This window comes from Saccopteryx bilineata, chromosome 4 (genome assembly GCF_036850765.1).
Source record: "Saccopteryx bilineata isolate mSacBil1 chromosome 4, mSacBil1_pri_phased_curated, whole genome shotgun sequence".
NCBI lineage: Eukaryota > Metazoa > Chordata > Mammalia > Chiroptera > Emballonuridae > Saccopteryx > Saccopteryx bilineata.
Genome location: NC_089493.1, coordinates 89429826 through 89451665, shown reverse-complemented (window position 1 = coordinate 89451665; position 21840 = coordinate 89429826). Strand labels below are relative to the sequence as shown.

At 39.7% G+C, this 21840-nt stretch overlaps 1 protein-coding gene across 5 annotated transcripts in view; it reads left to right on the top strand.

Annotated features, from left to right (window-relative positions):
* Positions 1 to 21840, top strand: part of SLC12A6 (solute carrier family 12 member 6) — a 107015-nt gene that overhangs the window by 39762 nt on the left and 45413 nt on the right. For 4 of the 5 annotated variants that reach the window (XM_066277237.1, XM_066277234.1, XM_066277236.1 and 1 more), the window contains one exon: positions 13931 to 13975. The exons of the other annotated variant lie outside the window; for it this stretch is intronic. In XM_066277237.1, coding sequence (XP_066133334.1) covers positions 13931 to 13975 — 45 coding nt within the window. The remainder of the gene's footprint in view (positions 1 to 13930; positions 13976 to 21840) is intronic. 5 annotated transcript variants of the gene reach the window in all.

The following is a 21840-nucleotide window of genomic DNA, read 5'->3' as shown; positions in this document are numbered from 1 at the left end:
TTAAACTCAGCTTACATTAAGATCTTCATTTCTCAAAGCTTAATATTTAGGGCAGTAGTTGATAATGATACAAACCACAGATACTTGCACCTCACAGAGGCTTTTTTAAATTTTGACTTAGGGCCCTGGCCGATTGGCTCAGTGGTAGAGCATTGGCCTGGCGTGCAGGAGTTCCGGGTTCGATTCCCGGCCAGGGCACACAGGAGAAGCGCCCATCTGCTTCTCCACCCCTCCCCCTCTCCTTCCTCTCTGTCTCTCTTCCCCTCCCGCAGCCAAGGCTCCATTGGAGCAAAGTGGCCCGGGCACTGAGGATGGCTCTGTGGCCTCTGCCTCAGGCGCTAGAATGGCTCTGGTTGCAACAGAGCCATACCCCATATGGGCAGAGCATCGCCCCCTTGTGGGCATGCCGGGTGGATCCCGGTCGGGCGCATGCGGGAGTCTGTCTGACTGCCTCCCCGTTTCCAACTTCAGAAAAATACAAAAAAAAAAAAATTAAAAAAAAAATTTTTGACTTAGTGGCTGTGGCTGGTTGGCTCAGAAATAGAGCATCAGCCTGGCCTGTAGATGTCCCAGGTTTGATTCCCAGTCACCAGTCAGGGTACATGGGAGGGGGAGGCAGAGTGAACATCTTCTTCGTCACTCCTATCCTTTCCCCTTCTCTCTCTCTCTCTCTCTCTCTCTCTCGCTCGCTCTTCTCCTGCAGCCATGGTTTGATTGGTTCACGCACATCACCCTGGGTGCTGAGGTTGTCTCGGTGGAGCCTCTGCTTCAAGCACTAAAAATAGCTCAGTTACGGCCCTGGCTGGTTGGCTCAGTGGTAGAGCATCGGCCTGGCATGCAGGAGTCCCGGGTTCAATTCCTTGCCAGGGCACACAGGAGAAGCGCCCATCTGCTTCACCCCTTCCCTTCTCCTTCCTCTCTGTCTCTCTCTTCCCCTCCCGCAGCCGAGGCTCCATTGGAGCAAAGTTGGCCCGGGCGCTGAGGATGGCTCCATGCCCTCTGCCTCAGGTGCTAGAATGGCTCTGGTCGCAGCAGAGCGACGCCCCAGATGGGCAGAGCATCGCCCCCTGGTGGGCATGCCGGTCGGGCGCATGCCGGAGTCTGACTGCCTCCCCGTTTCCAACATCAGAAAAATACAATAAATAAATAAATAATAGCTCCATTATAAGCATGGCCCCAGATGGGAATAGCACTGACCCCAGGTAAGGGTTCCAGGTGGATCTTGGTCAGGGCGCATGTGGTAGTCTGTCTATCTCCCTTCCTCTCACTTGAAAAAAAGATAAAGAAAAAAAATTATTGACTTATTTACCAACATTTGGATGTTTTTAGGATTAGTCTGTAAACTATATTTACTTTTCAGAGAGGGTTCTAGGAAGGTAAATCTCACTATTCTTTGTTTCTGATTCCAATTCCTGTTTGCCTCCCTTTGAGCCAAATGATATCTCGATCTAAAGAACAAATTGGGTGCCCGTGAAGCCTGGGCTATGTGAGACTGTCAGGGAGAGCTGGCCCAGGCTTTATTCCTTTAGGGGCTGAACAAAAACTTGGGGGTAAGGCTAAAAATGGCAGGTCTAGCTTGGCTTGGTAGAGATCCATGGAACGCTGCAGGAAGGAGAAAGGGAAAGAGCAAAGGGACTCATGTCTCCCCATCCCTGAGGCTGAGATGTAAGGAGACCTGAGCGCCTGGAGGCTTCTCCTGGGTCTCCACAGGCCTGGCAGCTGCACTGCCCACCACCTACTGGGGCAGAGACTCCTGTGCCTTTCTGTTCTCTCCAGACGGCTACCACTTGTGGTGCTTCAACAGCGAAACCTAAGCCCCTGTAAAGTAACAAAGAAAACAACCCATCTGGGGAAGCCAGGCAACCAGAAAGAGAAAAGTAACTAAGAATAAACAATGTAATAGACCGGCTAAATAGAAATGCTGGCAAAGACAATAGCTCGAATATGAAAATAATAAAGAATAGGAACTTTTAAGGAGGTTCAAGTGTAGTATAAGAAAAGCCATTATTGAGCAAAAGTATGGTTTCCCAGCTAAATACTTTTTACTAGATGACTCAATCCATGTATATACTTTTTTAAAAAAAGAAAAAAACTATCTCCACTGAAATGTAAGCACCCTAAGAGCAGGAACTTTTTGTTGTATACACTGCTGATCTGTTGTCAATATCCAATGACCTACAACCCTGTCTTGCACATAAAAAGTAATGCATGAGTATGATTATGTATTGACCTGAAAGATCAAGTGGAAGAAATATTTCAAAGCACAGAGCCAAAAATATAATGAGATTGAAAAAAATAATAAGAGACTTGAAGGATAAATTCCAGACACTTAACATGGCTAACATAAGTTTGAGAAAAAGGAATAAATGGAGGAAAATATAAATAAGTTTCCTGAGTTAAAGACTTCATTGTGCAGAATGAAGTTTCAGGAAAGATCAGTGATAGATAACGTACATACACCTAGAGTTATCCTTATAAAAATTTTAACTCCAAGGATTCATCTTGGAGGCTTCCAGAAAGGACCCTGAGTATATTATGCTAAGAGAAATAAGTCAGTCAGAAAAAGCTAAGAACCCATACAATTTCACTCATGTGGCATATAAAACTGAGACTCATAGACACATACAACAGTCAGAGGAAGTGAGGGGAAGAGGGTAGAGATGGGGACCAGATATAGGATGATGGAAGATGATTTGACTCTGGGTGATGGGCATACAGTGCACTATAAAATCATGTATCATAGAATTGTACACTTGAAACCTAAGTGATTCTATTAACCAATGTGACCCCAATAAATTAATTTTTTTTTAATTATTGCCCTGGCAGATAGCTTAGTTGGTTAGAATGTTGTCCCAGTATGCAAATGTTGTGGGCTAAATCTCATGCACATATAGGAACAGATTGATGTTTCTGTTTGTCTCTCTCCCTTTAAAATCGATAAAAACAGGCACTGGCTGGTTGGCTCAGTGATAGAGTGTCGGCCCAGTGTGTGGAAGACCCAGGTTCTTTTCCCAGTCAGGGCACACAGGAGAAGTGACCATCTGCTTCTCCATCCCTCTCCCTCCCTCATCTTTCTCTCTCTCTCTCTCTCCCTGTCTCCCCCTCCCACAGCCATGGCTTGATTAATTCCAGTGAGATGGCCCCTGGCACTGAGGATGGCTTTGTGGCCTCCACCTCAGGCTCTAAAAATAGGTCAGTTGTAGAGCAACAAAGCAACACTCCTGATGGGCAGAGTATCACCCCAGAGAGAGCTTACTGGCTGAATCCTTATCAGGGCACATTTGGGAGTCTGTCTCTCTGCCTCCCCTGCTCTCCCTTAATTTAAAAAAAATTTTAAATAAAAAATAAAATAATAAAATCAATAAAAATGAAAAAGAATTTATTATAATTCATAACTCTGAGAATTAGGAGACAGTAGAAGAGTATCACAGATTACCAAGAGAAAAAATAATCCCGAATCCCTATTCCCAGTGAAGATATTATTCCCCTTACAAAGAGGAAATATGTTACAAATATACAAATATTGGAGAGTGTATTACCCCCCTGGGAATATTTGAGCCATAACAGAGATCACAAGATGAAAGAGAAATAGTGGAAAATGACAAAACTCTCTGGGTAGGTGTTATAAAATGGTAAGTTAGGACTCTAACCAAAAGGAGCATACTGCAGGGAGCAAGTCAATGATATTTATCATGTAAAAGTAATAAGTCTATGGCAGTGGTCGGCAAACTCATTGGTCAACAGAGCCAAATAATAGTACAACGATTGAAATTTCTTTTGAGAGCCAAATTTTTTAAACTTAAACTATATAGGTAGGTACATTTCTTATCAATGTAGCGCCTGCATGTGGTATTTTGTGGAAGGGCCACACTCAAGGGGCCAAAAAGCCGCATGTGGCTCATGAGCCGCAGTTTGCCGACCAAGGGTCTGTGGGAAATCTCAGAATTGTGGGAAGAAGAAGAGGTAAAAGCTTTCCAGCTGGAGGTGAGGAGAGGAAAAGGTGCCAACAAGCACATACAAAGCTGCTCAAAATCATTGGTCATCAGGGAAATGCACATCAGAGCTACAATGAGATACCACAGCTACATGCCTGCTGGCTGGTGTCTCACCACCTTCTTGTTAAACCAAGTCGTATGAGTCAGAGGGAAGATTGCCAGATGAATTCTTTTAAATTTCTTCAGGACTTGCATATAGTGTTCTCTGCTCCCATAGGCATGTTTGGCTCTGCATTTTCACTACTTCCTACCTTAATGAACTTCCTTTTAGTGTTGATTTGTTCGGGGAAATTGGCGTGACAGCATTGCCATAGTTCTTTCAGTGATTTGTTTTCTCTGTTTCCTTATGGTTGTGCTTTCTTCTGTTCACTCTCATTTCTAGGGCTTGATCTCAGGTCCTCTTTGCACATTGACTTGTAGGAAAGTTTATCCTTTTATCTTCAACTTTTATGTTTTGATGATGACTTTAAAATTATTATTTCTATCATTACTATCATATTTTTATTATTTAAAATCATTACTTCTATCCACATGGAAATCTTTAATCAAAAAGATGGCCAGCTTGACCAGGCGGTGTCGCAGTGGATAGAGCGTCAGACTGGGATGCCGAGGACCCAGGTTTGAGACCTCGGGTCACCAGTTTGAGTGCAGGCTAATCTGGTTCAAGCAAAAAGCTCACCAGTTTGGATGCAAGGTCTCTGGCTCGAGCAAGGGGTTACTCGGTCTGCTGTAGCCCCCCGGTCAAGGCACATATGAGAAAGCAATCAATGAACAACTAAGGTGTCACAATGAAAAACTGATGATTGATGCTTCTCATCTCCCTCTGTTCCTGTCTGTCTGTCCCTATCTATCCCTCTCTCTGACTCTCTCTCTGTAAAAAAAAAAAAAAAAAAGAAAAAAAGATGGCTAATTACAAGTGTTGATGAGGATGTTGGAAAACTGAAACCCTTATACACTTGGTGGGAACAAAATAGTATAACCACTTTGGAATATAGTTTTGCAGCTCCTCAAAAAGTTAAAAATAGAGCTACCATATCACCTAGCAAGTCTCCTAGGTATATACCCAAATGAAATGAGAATAATTGTTCATACAAAAACTTGTATAGGAATGTTCATAGCAGTATTTGTTCATAATAGCCAGAAATAAAGAGAAACAACCCAAGTGTCCACTGACTGATGAATAAATCATTATAATGTGGTATGTTCATATAATGGGGTATTTGGCAATGAAAACAAATGAGGTACTTAATACACACTACAATATGGATGAACCTTGATAATATAATCTACAGAAAGTAGATAAGTGGTTGCTTTGGATTGAGCAAGGTGGAGTGAGATAGAGATTGAGTGCTAGTGGTTATAAGGATTCGTTCAGAGGGGGACTGAATCCTAAAATTAGATTGTGGTGAGAGTTGCACAACAATGTGAATATATTAAGAAGCTTTGAATTGAACACTAAATGGGTGAATTATATGGTATGTAAATTATATCAGTAAAACTTTTTAAATAACACGCAACGACTTGCATGAATCTTCAAGGCTTAAGCTGAATGAAAGAAGCCAGTCTCAAAATTCTTTAAGAGTCACTTTATTTTTTTAATTATGGTAGATCATGACACATTTACTATATATCAGTGTGTACACATACACACTCAAAACTGTTTTTAAAAATTCCAACATGCATGTGCAATAGTATTTACTTTTTTTTGTATGTTTGAAAATTTAGAAAAATATTAAATTCAGCTTGCATTAAGCAGTTAACGTTTCACCATGACATGAAATCAAAACAGGCTCTTAAAATATCAGAAATATTTATCATTTCCTTTTAGCATCCATAATGCAAAGCTTTCTTAGCTCCTTAGTTCTTTAGCTGTTTAGCTTCATTGAATTTGGGTTGTTGGGTCATTTTCCCCTCATCCTTGTTAACGTTGTGATCTATATGGTCAGGCCTTATTCTTCCAAAACCATCTTGGGATTTTTTTGTTTGTTTTTTTCCACTTGAATGGCAGGGAGACAAAGACAGAGTCCCACATGCACCCTGACTGGGATCCACCCGGCAAGCCTCCTACCAGGGTCTGGGCTGCTCAGCAACTGAGCTATTTTAGCCCCTGAGGCGAAGCCATGGAGCCATCCTCACTGCCCAAGGCCAACTTTGCTCTAACCATCGGGCCGTGGCTGCGGGAGGAGAAGAGCAAGAGAGAGATGGGAGGGGGAGGGTGGAAAAGGAGATGGTTGCTTCTCTGTGCCCTGACCAGGAATCGAACCTGGGAGTTCCACATGCCTGACCAAAGCTCTACCACTGAGCCAACTGATCAGGGCCTTTCAAAACCATCTTAAAGTGAAGGAAGCATGACACACATTTTTCTACAGTGTATGAAGAATAATTTGAATATCTACAAAGCCAAAGAAGTATATAAGGTGTCAATAATATTCTTGAATGTTTGAAACAATCCCCAAATCCTTTCTTCTGTTACTACTTGGAGAGAGTTTTCTATCTTTTCTCCTAACTATGTAAGTACTGCCCTCTCCTGGCATTTGTACTTTTCTTGGCTAATCAGTTTATGGATTTGGCCCAAGAAACTGTCTTTACATTATGCTGCAGGCTATATTAAATCTGCTTTCTGATTTAATATTATGCTTGCTATCTTCCAAGTGTTATATAGACTGCACATTAAAATCACAACTGTCTTCATCACAGATGAGTTTCAGCTTCTAGTGGATGTTCCCACATATCTAGGAAATTTTTAACAAAACTTAATTATTCAAATGAGTTTAGAACATAACTTACATTATGGTTATTGTTTTATGCAAATCTGAAGCCCAAACCAAAAAAGAATGTGGCCTTCAAAGAACATTTTTCATGCTTGGGACACCCTACTGAACAGCATTGGTTTCTTCAAGGGCCTCTGTTAATCTAATACTTAGCCTATGCTCCAGAATTTGAAGGATACTGTTGACCAGTACCCAGTATTAGTGGCAGATCTGCCTGTACTTCCTAGTGTCTCCTACCACTTCTTTCTGTCTGGATGTCTGGTTCCCAACATTGTTCCCCAGTGCCATCAGTTCTACCTCCTCCAACATCGAACTGTCCCCCTCCCTGCACTATAGTTTGCCCCTGCTGCAAGAGATGATCTTGAGTGGCCTGTATAAGACTTAATATAACTGGTCCTGCTTCTTGACTTACTCACGCTTCAGCTACATACATACCTACTGGCTAGTGTTGTCTCACCACCTTTTCAATAAACCAAGTCACATGAATCAGAGGGTATATTGCTGAATGAATTATCTTAAATTTCTTCAGGATATGCGTATAGTGTTCTCTGCTCCCATAGGTATGTTTGGCTCTGCATTTTCACTACTTCCTACCTTAATGAACTTTCTTTTAGTGTGTAGATTTGTTCAGGGAAATTGGCGTGACAGCATTGCCATCATAGTTCTTTCAGTGATTTGTTTTCTGTTTCCTTCTATGGTTGTGCTTTCTTGTTTGCTTGCATTTCCAGAGCTTGATCTCAGCTCCTCTCTTTTTACATTGACTCACAGGAAAGTTTATCCTTTTATCTTCAACTCTTACGTTTTGATGATGACTTTAAAATTACTATTTATATCATTAATCTTTTATTAAAACTAGTCCTGGTTTTCTATCTCTGGGTCTTTTTCTTTTGAGATTGAATCACTCAAGTATTTAACAAACATGTATTGAACATTTTATAGTGTGTACAAAGCTCTGTGTTACAAAAAATTGTTATTGTCACAGCAACATTAAAGTTGACACTTTATAATGAGTACATAGCACCCTCCCAACCCCTGCAACCTCAATCCCTGATTGACTTACTGGGCCTCCTCTAATTCTCTTTACTTTGTGTGTGTCTGTGAATTTGTAGAGAACTTAAAAGGAAGAGTACTGGTCTGACTAGAGCAGCCTAGGCGACCCCTGTGTTTTAGTCGTTCGACCCCCGCCGGGGTCACGACCCACAGGTTGAGAACCACTGGACTAGAGGATGCAAATGCATCACATGCCTGGCTCAGAAGGCAAGGAAGTATATTATATAGTACAGAAGGACATAATTCTTTTTAAGAAAAGTCATCTATACTCCCACCTTTAAAATCATGCCTACTCTGCCTAAGTGTTCTGTTTCTTTTTGCTCATGAATACATTCCCTGGCGATTCCAGATAATTCGTTTTAGGCTATTGTACTTTCTTATTTTTTTATTTTTTTATTTTTATTAAATGAGAGGTTGGGAGGCAGAGTGACAGACTCCTGCATGTGTCCCAACCTGGATCCACCCTGTAAGCCCCCTGCCGGGTGATGCTCTGTCCATCTGGGGCCACTGCTCTGTTGCTCAGCAACTAAGCTATTTTAGTGCCTGAGATGAGGCCATGGAGCCATCCTCAGCACCTGGGGCCAACTTTGAGCCATGGCTGCAGGAGGGGAAGAGAGAGAGAGAGAGAGAGAGAGAAGGAGTAGAGGGAGGAGTAGAGAAGCAGGTGGTTGCTTCTCCTGTGTGCCCTAACTGGAAATGAACCTGGGACTTTCACATGCCAACCGATGCTCTACCGCTGAGCCAATAAGCCAGGGCCTATTGTAGTTTGTTTTAGAATGAGAATATTGAGAAGCAAGAATATAGGTTCTGAAGACAAGACTACATCTCTAACCTTTCTTTTTTGGCAGTAGTGAGATGTGCCTTTAGTCACTTATTAACCCAGGCACTGAGATTCTCAATTTGTTCTGTCCTAGCACACCTGAAAAAGAAAGGCATTCCCGTTAATTACAGTAGGTGGGAATCAGAATCCTGAGAAGAGGTCTTGGTATAGTTTTAGGGAGAGAAATAGAAGGTGCTGATAACCCCTCTCCAGCTTATCCTTTAGAATCAGTAGAGTAGGTCTAGATCAGTGGTAGTCAACCTGGTCCCTACTGCCTACTAGTGGGCGTTACAGCTTTCATGGTGGGTGGTAGCGGAGCAACCAAAGTGGAAATAAAAAGATAGATTTAACTATAGTAGGTTGTTTTATAAAGATTTATACTGCCAAACCGAAAATTCGACATAAAGTACTTGGTAAGTAATTATTATATGCTTTAACTTGCTGTAACTCTGCTTTATAAATTTTCTAAAGTAAAGTTACTTCCCTACTTTATAAATCACCATTACTGTGGAACCGGTGGACGGTTAGAAAATTTTACTAGTAACAGAGATACAAAAGTAGGCAGTAGGTATAAAAAGGTTGACTACCCCTGGTCTAGATGATGACCAAAATTATCCTGATTCTAAAATTCTGTTTTTCTTTCTCTACTCTTCCTTCCATACTGTTTCTTTTCTATAATAATGGTACCCAAATTTTTCCCTACCTGAGAGAGAGAAAGGGGTGAACGGGGGAAAGGAAGAAGGAAAAGGTCTCGTATATATTAACTTACTATGGGCTTATTATTACTACTGTGTCTTATGTGCAAGAACAGCCCATATTCTTTTTTTTACAGAGACAGAGAGTCAGAGAGAGGGACAGATGGGGACAGACAGACAGGAACGGTGAAAGATGAGAAGCATCAATTATTAGTTTTTCATTTTTCTGAAGCTGGAAACGGGGAGAGACAGTCAGACAGACTCCCGCATGCACCCGACCGGGATCCACCCGGCACGCCCACCAGGGGCGACGCTCTGCCCACCAGGGGGCGATGCTCTGCCCATCCTGGGCGTCGCCATGTTGCGACCAGAGCCACTCCAGCGCCTGAGGCAGAGGCCACAGAGCCATCCCCAGCGCCCGGGCCATCTCTGCTCCAATGGAGCCTTGGCTGCGGGAGGGGAAGAGAGAGACAGAGAGGAAAGCGCGGTGGAGGGGTGGAGAAGCAAATGGGCGCTTCTCCTGTGTGCCCTGGCCGGGAATCGAACCCAGGTCCTCCGCACACTAGGCTGACGCTCTACCGCTGAGCCAACCAGCCAGGGCAATCATTAGTTTTTCATTGCGACACCTTAGTTGTTCATTGATTGCTTTCTCATATGTGTCTTGACCGTGGGGCTGCAGCAGACCGAGTAACCCCTTGCTTAAGCCAGCAACCTTGGGTCCAAGCTGGTGAGCTTTGCTCAAACCAGAGGAGCCCGTGCTCAAGCTGGCGACCTTGGGGTCTCAAACCTGGGTCCTCCACATTCCAGTCTGACACTCTATCCAGTGCGCCACTGCCTGGTCAGGCCCCAGACTGTTTTTATCTTTATTTTTTATTGAGATCTGATTGACATACAACATTATATTAGTTTCAGGAACATAACATAATGATTTGATTTTTGTATATATGGTACTACTGCAGAATGATCATCACCTAAGTCTAGTTAACATTTGTCACCATACATAGTGCAGAATTTTTTTTCTTGTGATGAGATAAATTCCATTTTATCATGGTGTATGATCCTTTAAATGTATTGTTGAATTTATTTTGCTAATATTTTGTTTAAGATTATTAATCTGTGTCCATTAGGGATATTAGCCTGTATTTCTTTTATTTTTTGTGGTATCCTTGTCTGATTTTGGTTTCGGGGCAATGCTAACCCTGTAAAATGAATTTGGAAGTAGTCTCTCCACTGCCTTTTTATTTTTGAAGAGTTTGAAGAAGATTGGTATTAAATTTTTGAATCGTTAGTAGAATTCATTAATATAACTGAATTATTTACTTAGATAGGAAGTAAGGTAAGTTTAAGTTAAAACTGAGAATTCACCTGCTAGAGTGTTGCAGAAAATATGTTAGAATAGAAAAATTTGGAACTTCTCTTTTTCAAAACTAAATTAAAAGTGAAGGTCTTCTAAAAATATATCTTAAAATGTACCTGTAGCATTTAGTTGTCTGAACCAGGTTTCTGCTTTACAGAGGCAGAGATAGACAGGGACAGACAGACAGGAATGGAGAGAGATGAGAAGCATCAGTTTCTCGTTGCGCATTGCGACTTCTTAGTTGTTCATTGATTGCTTTCTCACATGTGCCTTGACCGCGGGCCTTCAGCAGACCGAGTAACCCCCTGCTGGAGCCAGGGACCTTGGGTCTAAGCTGGTGAGCTCTTTGCTCAAGCCAGATGAGCCCGCACTCAAGCTGGCGACCTCGGGGTCTCGAACCTGGGTCCTTCCGCATCCCAGTCCGACGCTCTATCCACTGCGCCACCGCCTGGTCAGGCCAGGTTTCTGCTTTATTTCCTCTAGAGTGTGTAGGGTATTCTGTGGAAACCAGAATTTATTAGGTATGCCAATTGATTCTTTCTGTCTGGGATGCTTAAAGTGTTAGATTTAATTAAAATTATATATAAAACATTTAAAGTACCATGGAAAATATTACTTGAATTTTGTCTAAAAGAGTAATTGTTAATCTTTTTTGTATTTTAGATTTCTTTGCAGGCCCAAAGCCTACAAATTCCTTTTCAGAATAATGCTTTTAAATGTATAAAATAATGCTCACATTGATAAAGATGTATAGGATTAAAAATAACCCTTTTAAAGTATGGTAATCAAAATATTAAACTTGTCATCTAATAAGTACTTCTTTATTGATTCATTGAATAAGACCTAACATCCATTCTAATAATTACCATAATTTCAAAGTAGTATTGAACCTAAAAGATACTGCAATATATGCAGAAACTGTAAATGTGATGTGAAAATATCTGATATCTGTTGTTGCAAAAATGGCAGGTACTTTTATGTAACTTGTTGCCTACATTATATTTGGAGAAAATACTAAACTTTAATTAGAGATTAACCTGACCAGGCGGAGGCAGAGTGGGTAGAGCATCATACTGGGATGCAGAGGACCCACGTTGAAAACCCCTAGGTCGCCATCTTGAGTGTGGGCTCATCCAGCTTGAGCATGGGATTACTAGGTTGAGTGTGGATCACAGACATGACTCCATGGTCGCTGGCTTGAGCCCAAGGTTGCTGGCTTGAGGAAGGGGTCATTTGCTCTGCTGTAGCCCCCCCAGTCAAGGCACATATGAGAAAGCAATCAATAAACAACTAAGGTGCCACAATGAAAATTTGATACTTCTCATCTCTCTCCCTGCCTGTCTGTCCCTATCTGTCCCTCTCTCTATCTCTGTCGCAAAAATAAATAAATAATTAGAGGTTAGTAAAAATAAAGGTGTAATTTTTTTCACATTGTTGTTTACAGATTATTCCCCCACCCCCTCTAAAATTTGTATTGCCCAGACACATTTAAGGAAGCCAGATGTAATCCTCTGTATCACAAGAGACTTAATCTTTGAGGAAAGTGGAGCTCAGTCTTTTCCTCTCTTAATGCTTTTCAAGCCTTTAAAATAAGCAAGTGGTTGGTTAAATGGTGAATTGTCAATATCTCTTGCATTAGGAATTTGGCTTATAGCCACTAATTTTATAATATATCACTGAAGAAATAGATAATTATAAAACCCAGTTTTGTCATCATCTTAAAGTCAAAGGAGACCATATCTGCTAATACAGTGTGTCCGTAAAGTCATGGTGCACTTTTGACCGATCACAGGAAAGCAACAAAAGACGATAGAAATGTGAAATCTGCACCAAATAAAAGGAAAACCCTCCCAGTTTCTGTAGGATGATGGGGCAGCATGTGCGCATGCACAAATGACAACGTATGCCATGTATATAGTGGAGCAGCCCATGGCCATGCCAGTCGAGATGTGGATGGTACAGAGGAAAGTTCAGTGTGTTCTGTAGCTCGCTAAATTCAACTCCATGACCAAAGTGCAACGTTAATATCGGTGCGTTTATAACAAAGTGCCACCACAGAGGAATAACATTACTCTGTAGGATAAGCAGTTGAAGGAAACAGGCAGTTTGGTGGAGAAACCCCATTCTGGTAGGCCATCAGTCAGTGACGAGTCTGTAGAGGCTATACGGGATAGCTACCTAAGGAGCCCTAAAAAATCTGTGCATGGGCCCACATCGAAACTGCACTGAACAGGTACGAAACTGGGAGAGTTTTCCTTTTATTTGGTGCAGATTTCACATTGCTATCGTCTTTTGTTGCTTTTCCTGTGACCGGTCAAAAGTGCACCATGACTTTACAGACACATTGTAGTTATGAGTGCTTTACTTATATCTTGATTTTGAGTTGCTATGGTTGTATGTCATATGTTCCTTTGTCATTAAAGAGAAAATATAATTCATGCTGTAGGCCCTGAATCATCTTTCTGCTTTATGGAACTAGTACTGCTTCATCAAATTTGTATTTTTTAATGGACTGTTTATTATATATAAAACAAAATCTACCCTTTTAACCATTTTTAAGTGCACAATTCATTGACACTCATTGCAATTTACAATGTTGTAGAACTGCTACCCACCATTTCCAAAATTCCCCATCCCCCCCATAGAAATTCTGTACTCATTAAGCAATAGCATCCCCTTCCCACTACCCCCGCCCCTGATAACCTCTAATCTACTTTCTCTATATATATTTATTTGCCTTTTATATCATGTAAATAGAATAATACAATATCTGTCCTTCTGCATCCAGCTTATTTCCCTTAACATAATATTTTCAGGTTCATCCATGTTGTAGTATGTATCAGAACATCATTTCTAATGCTGAAAATATTCTATTGTATGCACATACCACATTTTGTTTTATCTATTCATCTTTTGAAGGACACGTGGATTGTTTCTACATTATGGCTATTATGAATAATGCTGCTATAAACATTGTCATACAAGTATCTGTTTTTCTTTTGGATATATACATAGGAGTGGAATTGCTGGGTCATGTGGTAATTCTATTGTTTAACTTTTCAAGAAAGCAGTGTAATTTTTTATACTTCACTATATTTTTATTATTCTTTCATTAATGTTTCTTAAGCACTTAAAATATTTTTTTGCTTATTTCTTTGGTTAACTTTTGTTGCTGATTTTTAAGAAATTATTTGTTTTTGTCATTCATTTTTTTTTCTTTTTTTCAATTGTTTGTTTTTCAGACCCGAGTCAGAACTCCATCACAGGGGAACACAGCCAGCTGTTAGGTATAGTATTACTGTGGGGATTGACTCTTTCTAACATCACCCTTTTCCTGTTTATTCTAACAGACATTACGCCCTTCTCTAATTCTATTTTCTATCTCCTTTTCCACTTTTTACTCCTCAACTCTTTTGCCTGCTGTTTCTAGTCCCAACTTGGTAAGTTTTAGGTAATTATTTTTGCAATTGATTGCTAAGACTCAATTTAGTTATACAAAAAATAATTTTAATGCAAATACCAAATTATTTTGTACATCTAGAACTAATGTAATGTTTTATGTCAATTGTACTTCAATAAAAAAGATAATTTTACATGGTCTGTCATTTTAAAAGAATCTGTAAGAATTGGAACTTCTTTTTTTCCAAAATTTTGAAGAAAAAGATACAATACTATGTAATATCTTGGGCTTTGCAGCTACTTTTCCCTTTCTGTTATTTTTCATGGTCTTTTGACCTTCATTTTAAATACTGAAAGTACTTCATAAATGGCATGACCTTAAGTAAGCTATAGTAATTAATATTTTGGTTCCTTATCTGTGAAATATGTTATGAAAATGAGTTGATTTCCTTTAGGTATCACTTATTTAAATTGTAGTAAGCTTATAATTTGATGAAAATTCCACAACATCTCAGAACTGATAGATTTTTAAAATAATAAAATACTCAGATAAGGAATTTAGACTACAAAAATCTATACTCTAGTAAAAGCCCTCTAGACTACTGTCTCCCCCCACCTCACCTCTATGCCCCATAGGTACTGAATTATTCTAAAAGTTTTAATTTTCATATTATAGGTGACTATCTTTTTTTACTTTTTCTATCAGTGAAATTATAGAGATTGTTCTGTTGACTTCCTTTTGTTCACTTAACATTTTGTGTTGGACATCTCATATCAGTATGTAAAGACCTGCCTCGTTTCTTTGTGGTAGAATAGTTTCCATTGTATTTCTATGCTATGTTTTTTTCTCAGCCAGTTCCTTATTCAGGAGCATTTAAGTTATTTCCAACTGTTTAACTGTTACAAATAACGTTGCCATGAACATCTTGTACATACATCCTTGTACTCCCTTTGCTGGTATATTTGTAGAATAAATTTCTTAAGGGATGAATTCCTTGCTCAGAGGGTATGTACATTTTGTAAATGATACATCAACTTAAACTCCCACCAATAAAGAGTATGGAGGCATACTCGGCTCCCTATCATCAAAAGTAGGTGTTTTCAATCATAAAATTTTTTCTTTATCTAATCAGTGAAAATGGCATCTGTCTGTATTTGTACTTCATTAATTACAAGTAAGTATTTTAAATACATTAACAGCCATTTTGTGTGCGTATCTTTTGGTTTGAGGCCTATTTTGATTTGTATATTGTTGAACTTTTAGTTTTTGTGGTTTTTTTAGCTGTTTGAATATGTGCAAAGCAGCTGTGAAAAATATAAGGTATCAAAATGTTTGAAGTAGGGGAAGTACTTGACTTGTGTGCTTATTAAAGGTTCAGAGTATTAGCTGAAGAAACTGTGATACCTCGTTTCTTTTCTTTCAAGGTTAAGGGCATAAATTTCTAGTCTTCTCATTCCTTTGAGTGAGTTTATGTGCTGGAACAGTACCTGACACCCTGGGTATTAAATAGATATTTGTTAAGTAAATGACTTGACATAAACATATAGCTAGAAATTTATCAACAGGGTCCTAGCCTGTTGGTATTGGGGCTGTCACCATTCCTTTTTATACTTTTATATTAGATAGTTTATTTATAATGTTCAAACTGTAAAGAGGGACATATATACGGTGATGGAAAATGATTGGACTTTGAGTGATAGGCAAATAACACAATCAACAGTTCAAATGCTATAGAAATGTTTACCTGAAACCTGTGTACTCTTATTGATCAGTCACCCTGTTAAATTTAATTTCTAAATATAAAAAAAGAAAAAAAATGTTCAAAATGAGTCTTCTCTGTTTAAAAATGTCATATTTGGAACAGGGATAGTTAAGATTTCATTAAAAATTTTTGTTATACCATGAAAAGTATATTTTCCCCTAAACCATTAAATTGCTCCTGTCTGATTCATGGCTGACTGGTAGAGACATTTGAAAGTAATTAGTTCATCATCTGACCAGGAACAGGTGTATAATGAAGATAGGGAAGGACTTGGCTAATGAAATGTATGTTGGGAGTGTTGGCACTGTTCCAGTGTCACTAAGCTGGATTTTGTTTCCAGTTAAGCACTTTTAATAAAAGACTGCAGATGAATTGTTGGGAAAAAGAAATAGTATGGGATTGTGAAGGAAAGGTTTTCTTAGTATTAGCTAAAAAAATAGTATTTTCAGAGAGACTTCTCTAGACATTTGGTTACCTACAATTGCATTCAATTTTAAACCTGGGAATTTATTCAGAGTCTTCTGGCTAAATTCTCAAGTAAGTTCATCCTGCTTGCTATCCTGGCCTCTCTCTCCTGGGCTCATTAGGTCAGATTGTATTTTATTTTTTTCTCATGCTTTTACTAACCACCATCTTCTGTCTCCCATCTTAAATATCTTTGTCTTAACTACAGCTTTAAAATCCTTAAAAAGACTGGTTTATTAAAAAAATATTTGTGTGTTTGCAAAAAAGTAAAAGATGATATTTTGTTATATTTTATAATTACCTTATAGTTCTCAGAAAAGGCATTGGTAGTTTGAATTAAAATCTTGCTACCTCTTGGCCCTGGCAGGTTGGCTCAGTGGTAGAGCATTGGCCTGGCGTATGGATGTCCTGGATTCAATCCCCAGTCAGGGTACACAGGAGAAGCAACCATGTGCTTCTCCACCCTTCCCACTCCCCTTTCTCTCTGTCTCTGTCTCTTCCTCACTCAATCTCACTCTCTTCCCCTCCCCTCCCACAGCCAGGGCTCATTCAGAGCAAGTAGGCCCTGGGCACTGAGGATGGCACCATGGCCTCACCTCAGGCGCTAAAATAGCTTGGTTATTGAGCAATAGAGCAACTGCCCCAGATGAGCAGGGCATTGCCCCATAGGGGGCTTGCCGGGTGGATCCCAGTTGGGTGCATGCAGAAGTCTGTCTCTCTGCCTCCCCACCTCTCAGTTAATATAAAAAAAGAAATCTTGCCACTTTTTCCTGGCCGGGTAGCTTAGTTGATTAGAGCATCAAGGTTGAGGGTTTGATCTCTGGTCCGGCACATTTAACAATCAACCAATGAGTGCATACATAGGTGGAACAACAAATCAGTGTTTCTCTCTCTCCCTCCTTCCCCTTCTCTCCCTTTCTGCCCCTTCTATTTCCCTCTCCCTTTTCTTTTCCCTCTTCTTCCTTCCCACTCTCTCCCTCTCTTCGTTTTTCTCCTTTCCTTTCTCTCCCTCCTCCAACTCTCTAAAATCAATCAATAAATAAAATTTGTAAAAAAACTTCTTCTCATCACAAGCAAAAAAAAATTTTAATCTTGCCAGCTCTTTATAAAAACCACATTTAGGGCCTGACCTGTGGTGGCGCAGTGGATAAAGCGTCGACCTGGAAATGCTGAGGTCGCCGGTTCAAAACCTGGGCTTGCCTGGTCAAGGCACATATGGGAGTTGATGCTTCCAGCTCCTCCCTTCCTTCTCTCTTTCTGTCTCTCCTCTCTCTCTCTCTCTCTCTCTCTCTCTCTCTCTCTCTCTCCTCTCTAAAACAAAATGAATAAATAAAAAATAAAAATAAATAAAAATAAAAAAAACACCACATTTAGGATAATTTGGCCTAGTAGGTGAAAAACTGGTTCGTTTGCCTTGCTTGCCTGCTGAATGGAATTTACAATAGCCTTTTCCAGGCCTTCTAAGTGTTTTTCCTGTCAACAGGGTACAGCTATTTTAATGTACCTGCTGTTCTCACTGACTCATCAGATATCTTGCAAAACTCAGGGTCAGGCTGAGGAGACGTATGAAAGGGTGACACAGCTGATGTGATAAAGAATCTAGCTCTGCACTTATGATTTATGATCTCTCTGTCTCTCTCACTCTGCGTGTGTGTGTGTGTGTGTGTGTGTGTGTGTGTGTGTGTGATTTTCAATGTAAAAAATTTTAGAAAGCAAATGAGTAAGTGGGCCTTAGCATTTTTATAATTTTTACCAAACATTCAAGGAAAAATAATACTACTCTTGAACAACTGCTCTTAAGAAATAGAAACAAAAGTAAACACTCCCAACTCATTTTGAGGCTTGCATAACCTGAATACCAAAACTTAACAGTGACAATACAGGAAGAGTATAGGTCAGTTTTACTCATGAACACAGATATAAATATCCTAATAAAAATATTTGCAACCAGAATCAAGCAATATATTTTTAAATTGTCCCTGTGACCAGGTTGGGTTTCTATTAGAAAGACATGGTTGGTTTACCATTAAAAATCAATTTAGCCTGACCTGTGGTGGCGCAGTGGATAAAGTGTCGACCTGGAAATGCTGAGGTCGCCGGTTCGAAACTCTGGGCTTGCCTGGTCAAGGCACATATGGGAGTTGATGCTTCCTGCTCCTCCCCTTCTCTCTCTCTCTGTTTCTCTCTCTCTCCCTCTCTCTCTCCTTTCTAAAATGAATAAATAAAAAAAATTTTTTTAAATAAAGAAGTTTAAAAAAATCTATTTATAATCAAAATATATAATCATCTTAATAGATATAGGAGAAACATGTGATTTGAAACATATCCAATATTTCAATTCATAATATTGGAGTTTATAATGAATAAGTTTAAAAAACTTATTGATCACCAATGAAGTATTTTAGTGAACCAATTTATAATTCTGAGAATTGGTTAATAAGGTATAAAAATGAAGCATATTTCCCCATGTATAAGACACACCTTAATTTTGGGGCCCAAAATTGAGGAAAAAAAAGTATTACATAAAGTTATTGAACTCGTTTTATTCATCATAAAATTCATACAACTCCTCAAACTCCCATCCATTAGCTTGTCCTCATCTGTATCTGATGACGAATCACTGCCTTCAACAATGAGTGCAAAAACAAGCACAAAAAAAGAGGGAAATGCAAGTTTAAAAATCTACAACCACTGTATCAGACTCACCCAGTTTTCAGACCCCAAATTTTTCAGGGAAAGGTGCATCTTATACATAGGGAAATATGATATTTCTCTTTCCTTTAACTATACCAATGGATAACTAAATAGGATATTAGAAGAATGTCTTTTTGTAAATGTATTTCAACTAACAAAAGAAAGACGAATACATTCAGAATATCACCATTTTTAACCCCTCATAAATTAGTGGATCTAAGCATCAATCATCAATAGTTATAGGTATCTCAAAAAGAAAGACAACCAGGTGATGTTGTTCTTCCTAAAAGAAGACCAAAATACCACAATGAAGGAGTTTTCCTTCTCCTTCCTCTAGACCCAACTACCAATTTAATTAAGCCTCTAGACCCAACTACCAATTTATAGGAAATATTAAAAAAAATGTTAAACATCACATGCATACCATCATCAAAATTCAAACCATCAGAAACTACTAAACAAGTGACATAGTTTCTTCAACAAGTGGATAAAAAATCTGGGAGACACACAAACGTGTACGCACACACACACACACAAACACAAATGAATATTACTTGGCCATAGAAAAGAATGAAATCTAACCATTTGCAACATGGATGGACCTAGAGGGTATTATGCTGACAAATATCATATGATTTCACTTACATATGGAATCTAAGGAACAAAACAAATGAACAAACAATAGAAACAGACATAGGTAGATACAAGGAATAACTGGGGATTGCCTGATGGGAGGGTGGTTGTGGAGTCTGGATGAAAAAGGTGAAGGGATTAAGAGGTACAAAATGGTAGTTGCAAAATAATCATGGGGATGTAAAGTACAATATTAGGATATAGTCAGTAATAGGGAAGTGACTATGGTACCAGGTGTGTATTGGAAATATCAGGGGAACACTTTGTAAAGTGTGCGATTATCTAACCACTATGCTATACACCTGAAACTAATACAAAATTCTATTGAATGGAAATTGTAATTGAAAAATAAAGTTAAGCCTGACCAGTGGTGATACCATGGATAGAGGATCGAACTGGGACACGGAGGTCCCAAGTTTGAAACCTCAAACTTGAGTGTAAGCTCACCAACTTGAGTGCGGGGTTGCCAGCTTGAGCACATGATCCCATGGTCACTGGTTGAGCCCAAAGGTTGCTGGCTTGAAGCCCAAGGTTGCTGGCTTGAAGCCCAAGGTTGCTGGCTTGAGCAAGGGGTCATTGACTCAGCTGGAGCCGCCCGATCAAGGCATGTTTGAGAAGCAATCAATGAACAACTAAGGTGCCGCAAGTATAAGTTGATGCTTCTCATCTCTCTCCCTGTCTGTTAATCTGTCTCAGACAGAGAGAGAGAGAGAGAGAGAGAGAGAGAGAGAGAGAAAAGGAAGGAAGGAAGGAAGGAAGGAAGGAAGGAAGGAAGGAAGGAAGGAAGGAAGGAAGGGAGAGAGAGAGAGAAAAGAAAAGGGAGGGAGGGATGGATGGATGGAGGGAGGGAGGCAAGGAGGGAAGGAAGGAGAAAGGAAAGGAAGAAAGAAAGAAAAAGAAAAGAATGTTTAAAAAATCAGAAACATAATTTTTAACATTTAAGACCGTTCATGTTCACATAGTCCCACAATTGAAACCCAAACCTATGTCAAGGGAAATTAAGGACTTTACTGTTTTCCTGCCTAGTTCAGACCAGCAAAAGGCTGTTTAACAAGGTCAGGAGGATAGGGAAGAATCTGAGATTCACTGTAAGCCCAAACTGTAGTGTAAGTGTAAGTTGACAAAAGCAATATTATAGAAGTATAGCACCACAAAATTAAGTTTTTATTTTTATAAAGAGTAAGACATTCTATTTGCAAAAAAAACCCTATGTCATAAGAAATGGAATCTGGCTCTGGTCAGATAGATCAGTTGGTAGGAGCATCGTTCCAAAGCGCAGAGGTTGCCAGTTCAGTTCCCAGTCAGGGCACACAGAGGAACAGATTGATGTCCCTATCTCTTTCTCTCTCCCTTCCTCTCACTAAAATCAATAAATAAAATTTTTTTAAAAAAATGGAAATCTGAAGTCTTCAATAGAAGCAATGGCACACCTATCAGTTTTCATTTGAATTGTACAATTAAACACCCAGCAGTGAGTTTCATAATATCAGCATAATTTGGATAGTAGAATGAGAAAAAAGAAACATAATAGTTATTCTGTGGGCTGTTTAATTCAAAGCATTACTGAGGCCCATCTCACTAGGTAACCTCCAAAGGAATCTTAGAATTCTGAGTAAAACTAAATAGCCCTAGTATGTGGGTTAAGTTCTTGGTTTTTGCAGAGTAAGGTTATTTGCTATTCAAACTTCAGAACTCCTATTCCATTTGGGATCTCCTGGGGCCACAGTGGTGATGCAACCTTCTGAAGGCTGTACACCTCTCTAAAGCAACATGATTTCCCACGAAGTACTGATGGATGCCTTTCCATATAACCACTTCTGATTTCATGCCTGATTGATCCATGCCTTCAAAAAACCACTTTCAACAGGAGCTTTGTTCCTTGCCTGATTGACCAGGAGCTCTATGGGACCCTCCCATTCTATACCACCACTACAAGTAGGCCTTTGGTTGGACAATTTTTTTTTTGACAGAGACAGAGAGTCAGAGAGAGAGAGAGAGATAGAGACAGACAGGAACAGAGAGAGATGAGAAGCATCAATTCTTTGTTGCGACACTTTTAGTTCATTGATTGCTTTCTCATATGTGCCTTGACTGGGGGGCTACAGCAGACCGAGTAACCCCTTGCTCAAGCCAGCGACCTTGGGCTCAAGCTAGTGAGCTTTGCTCAAACCAGATGAGCCCATGCTCAAGCTGGTGAC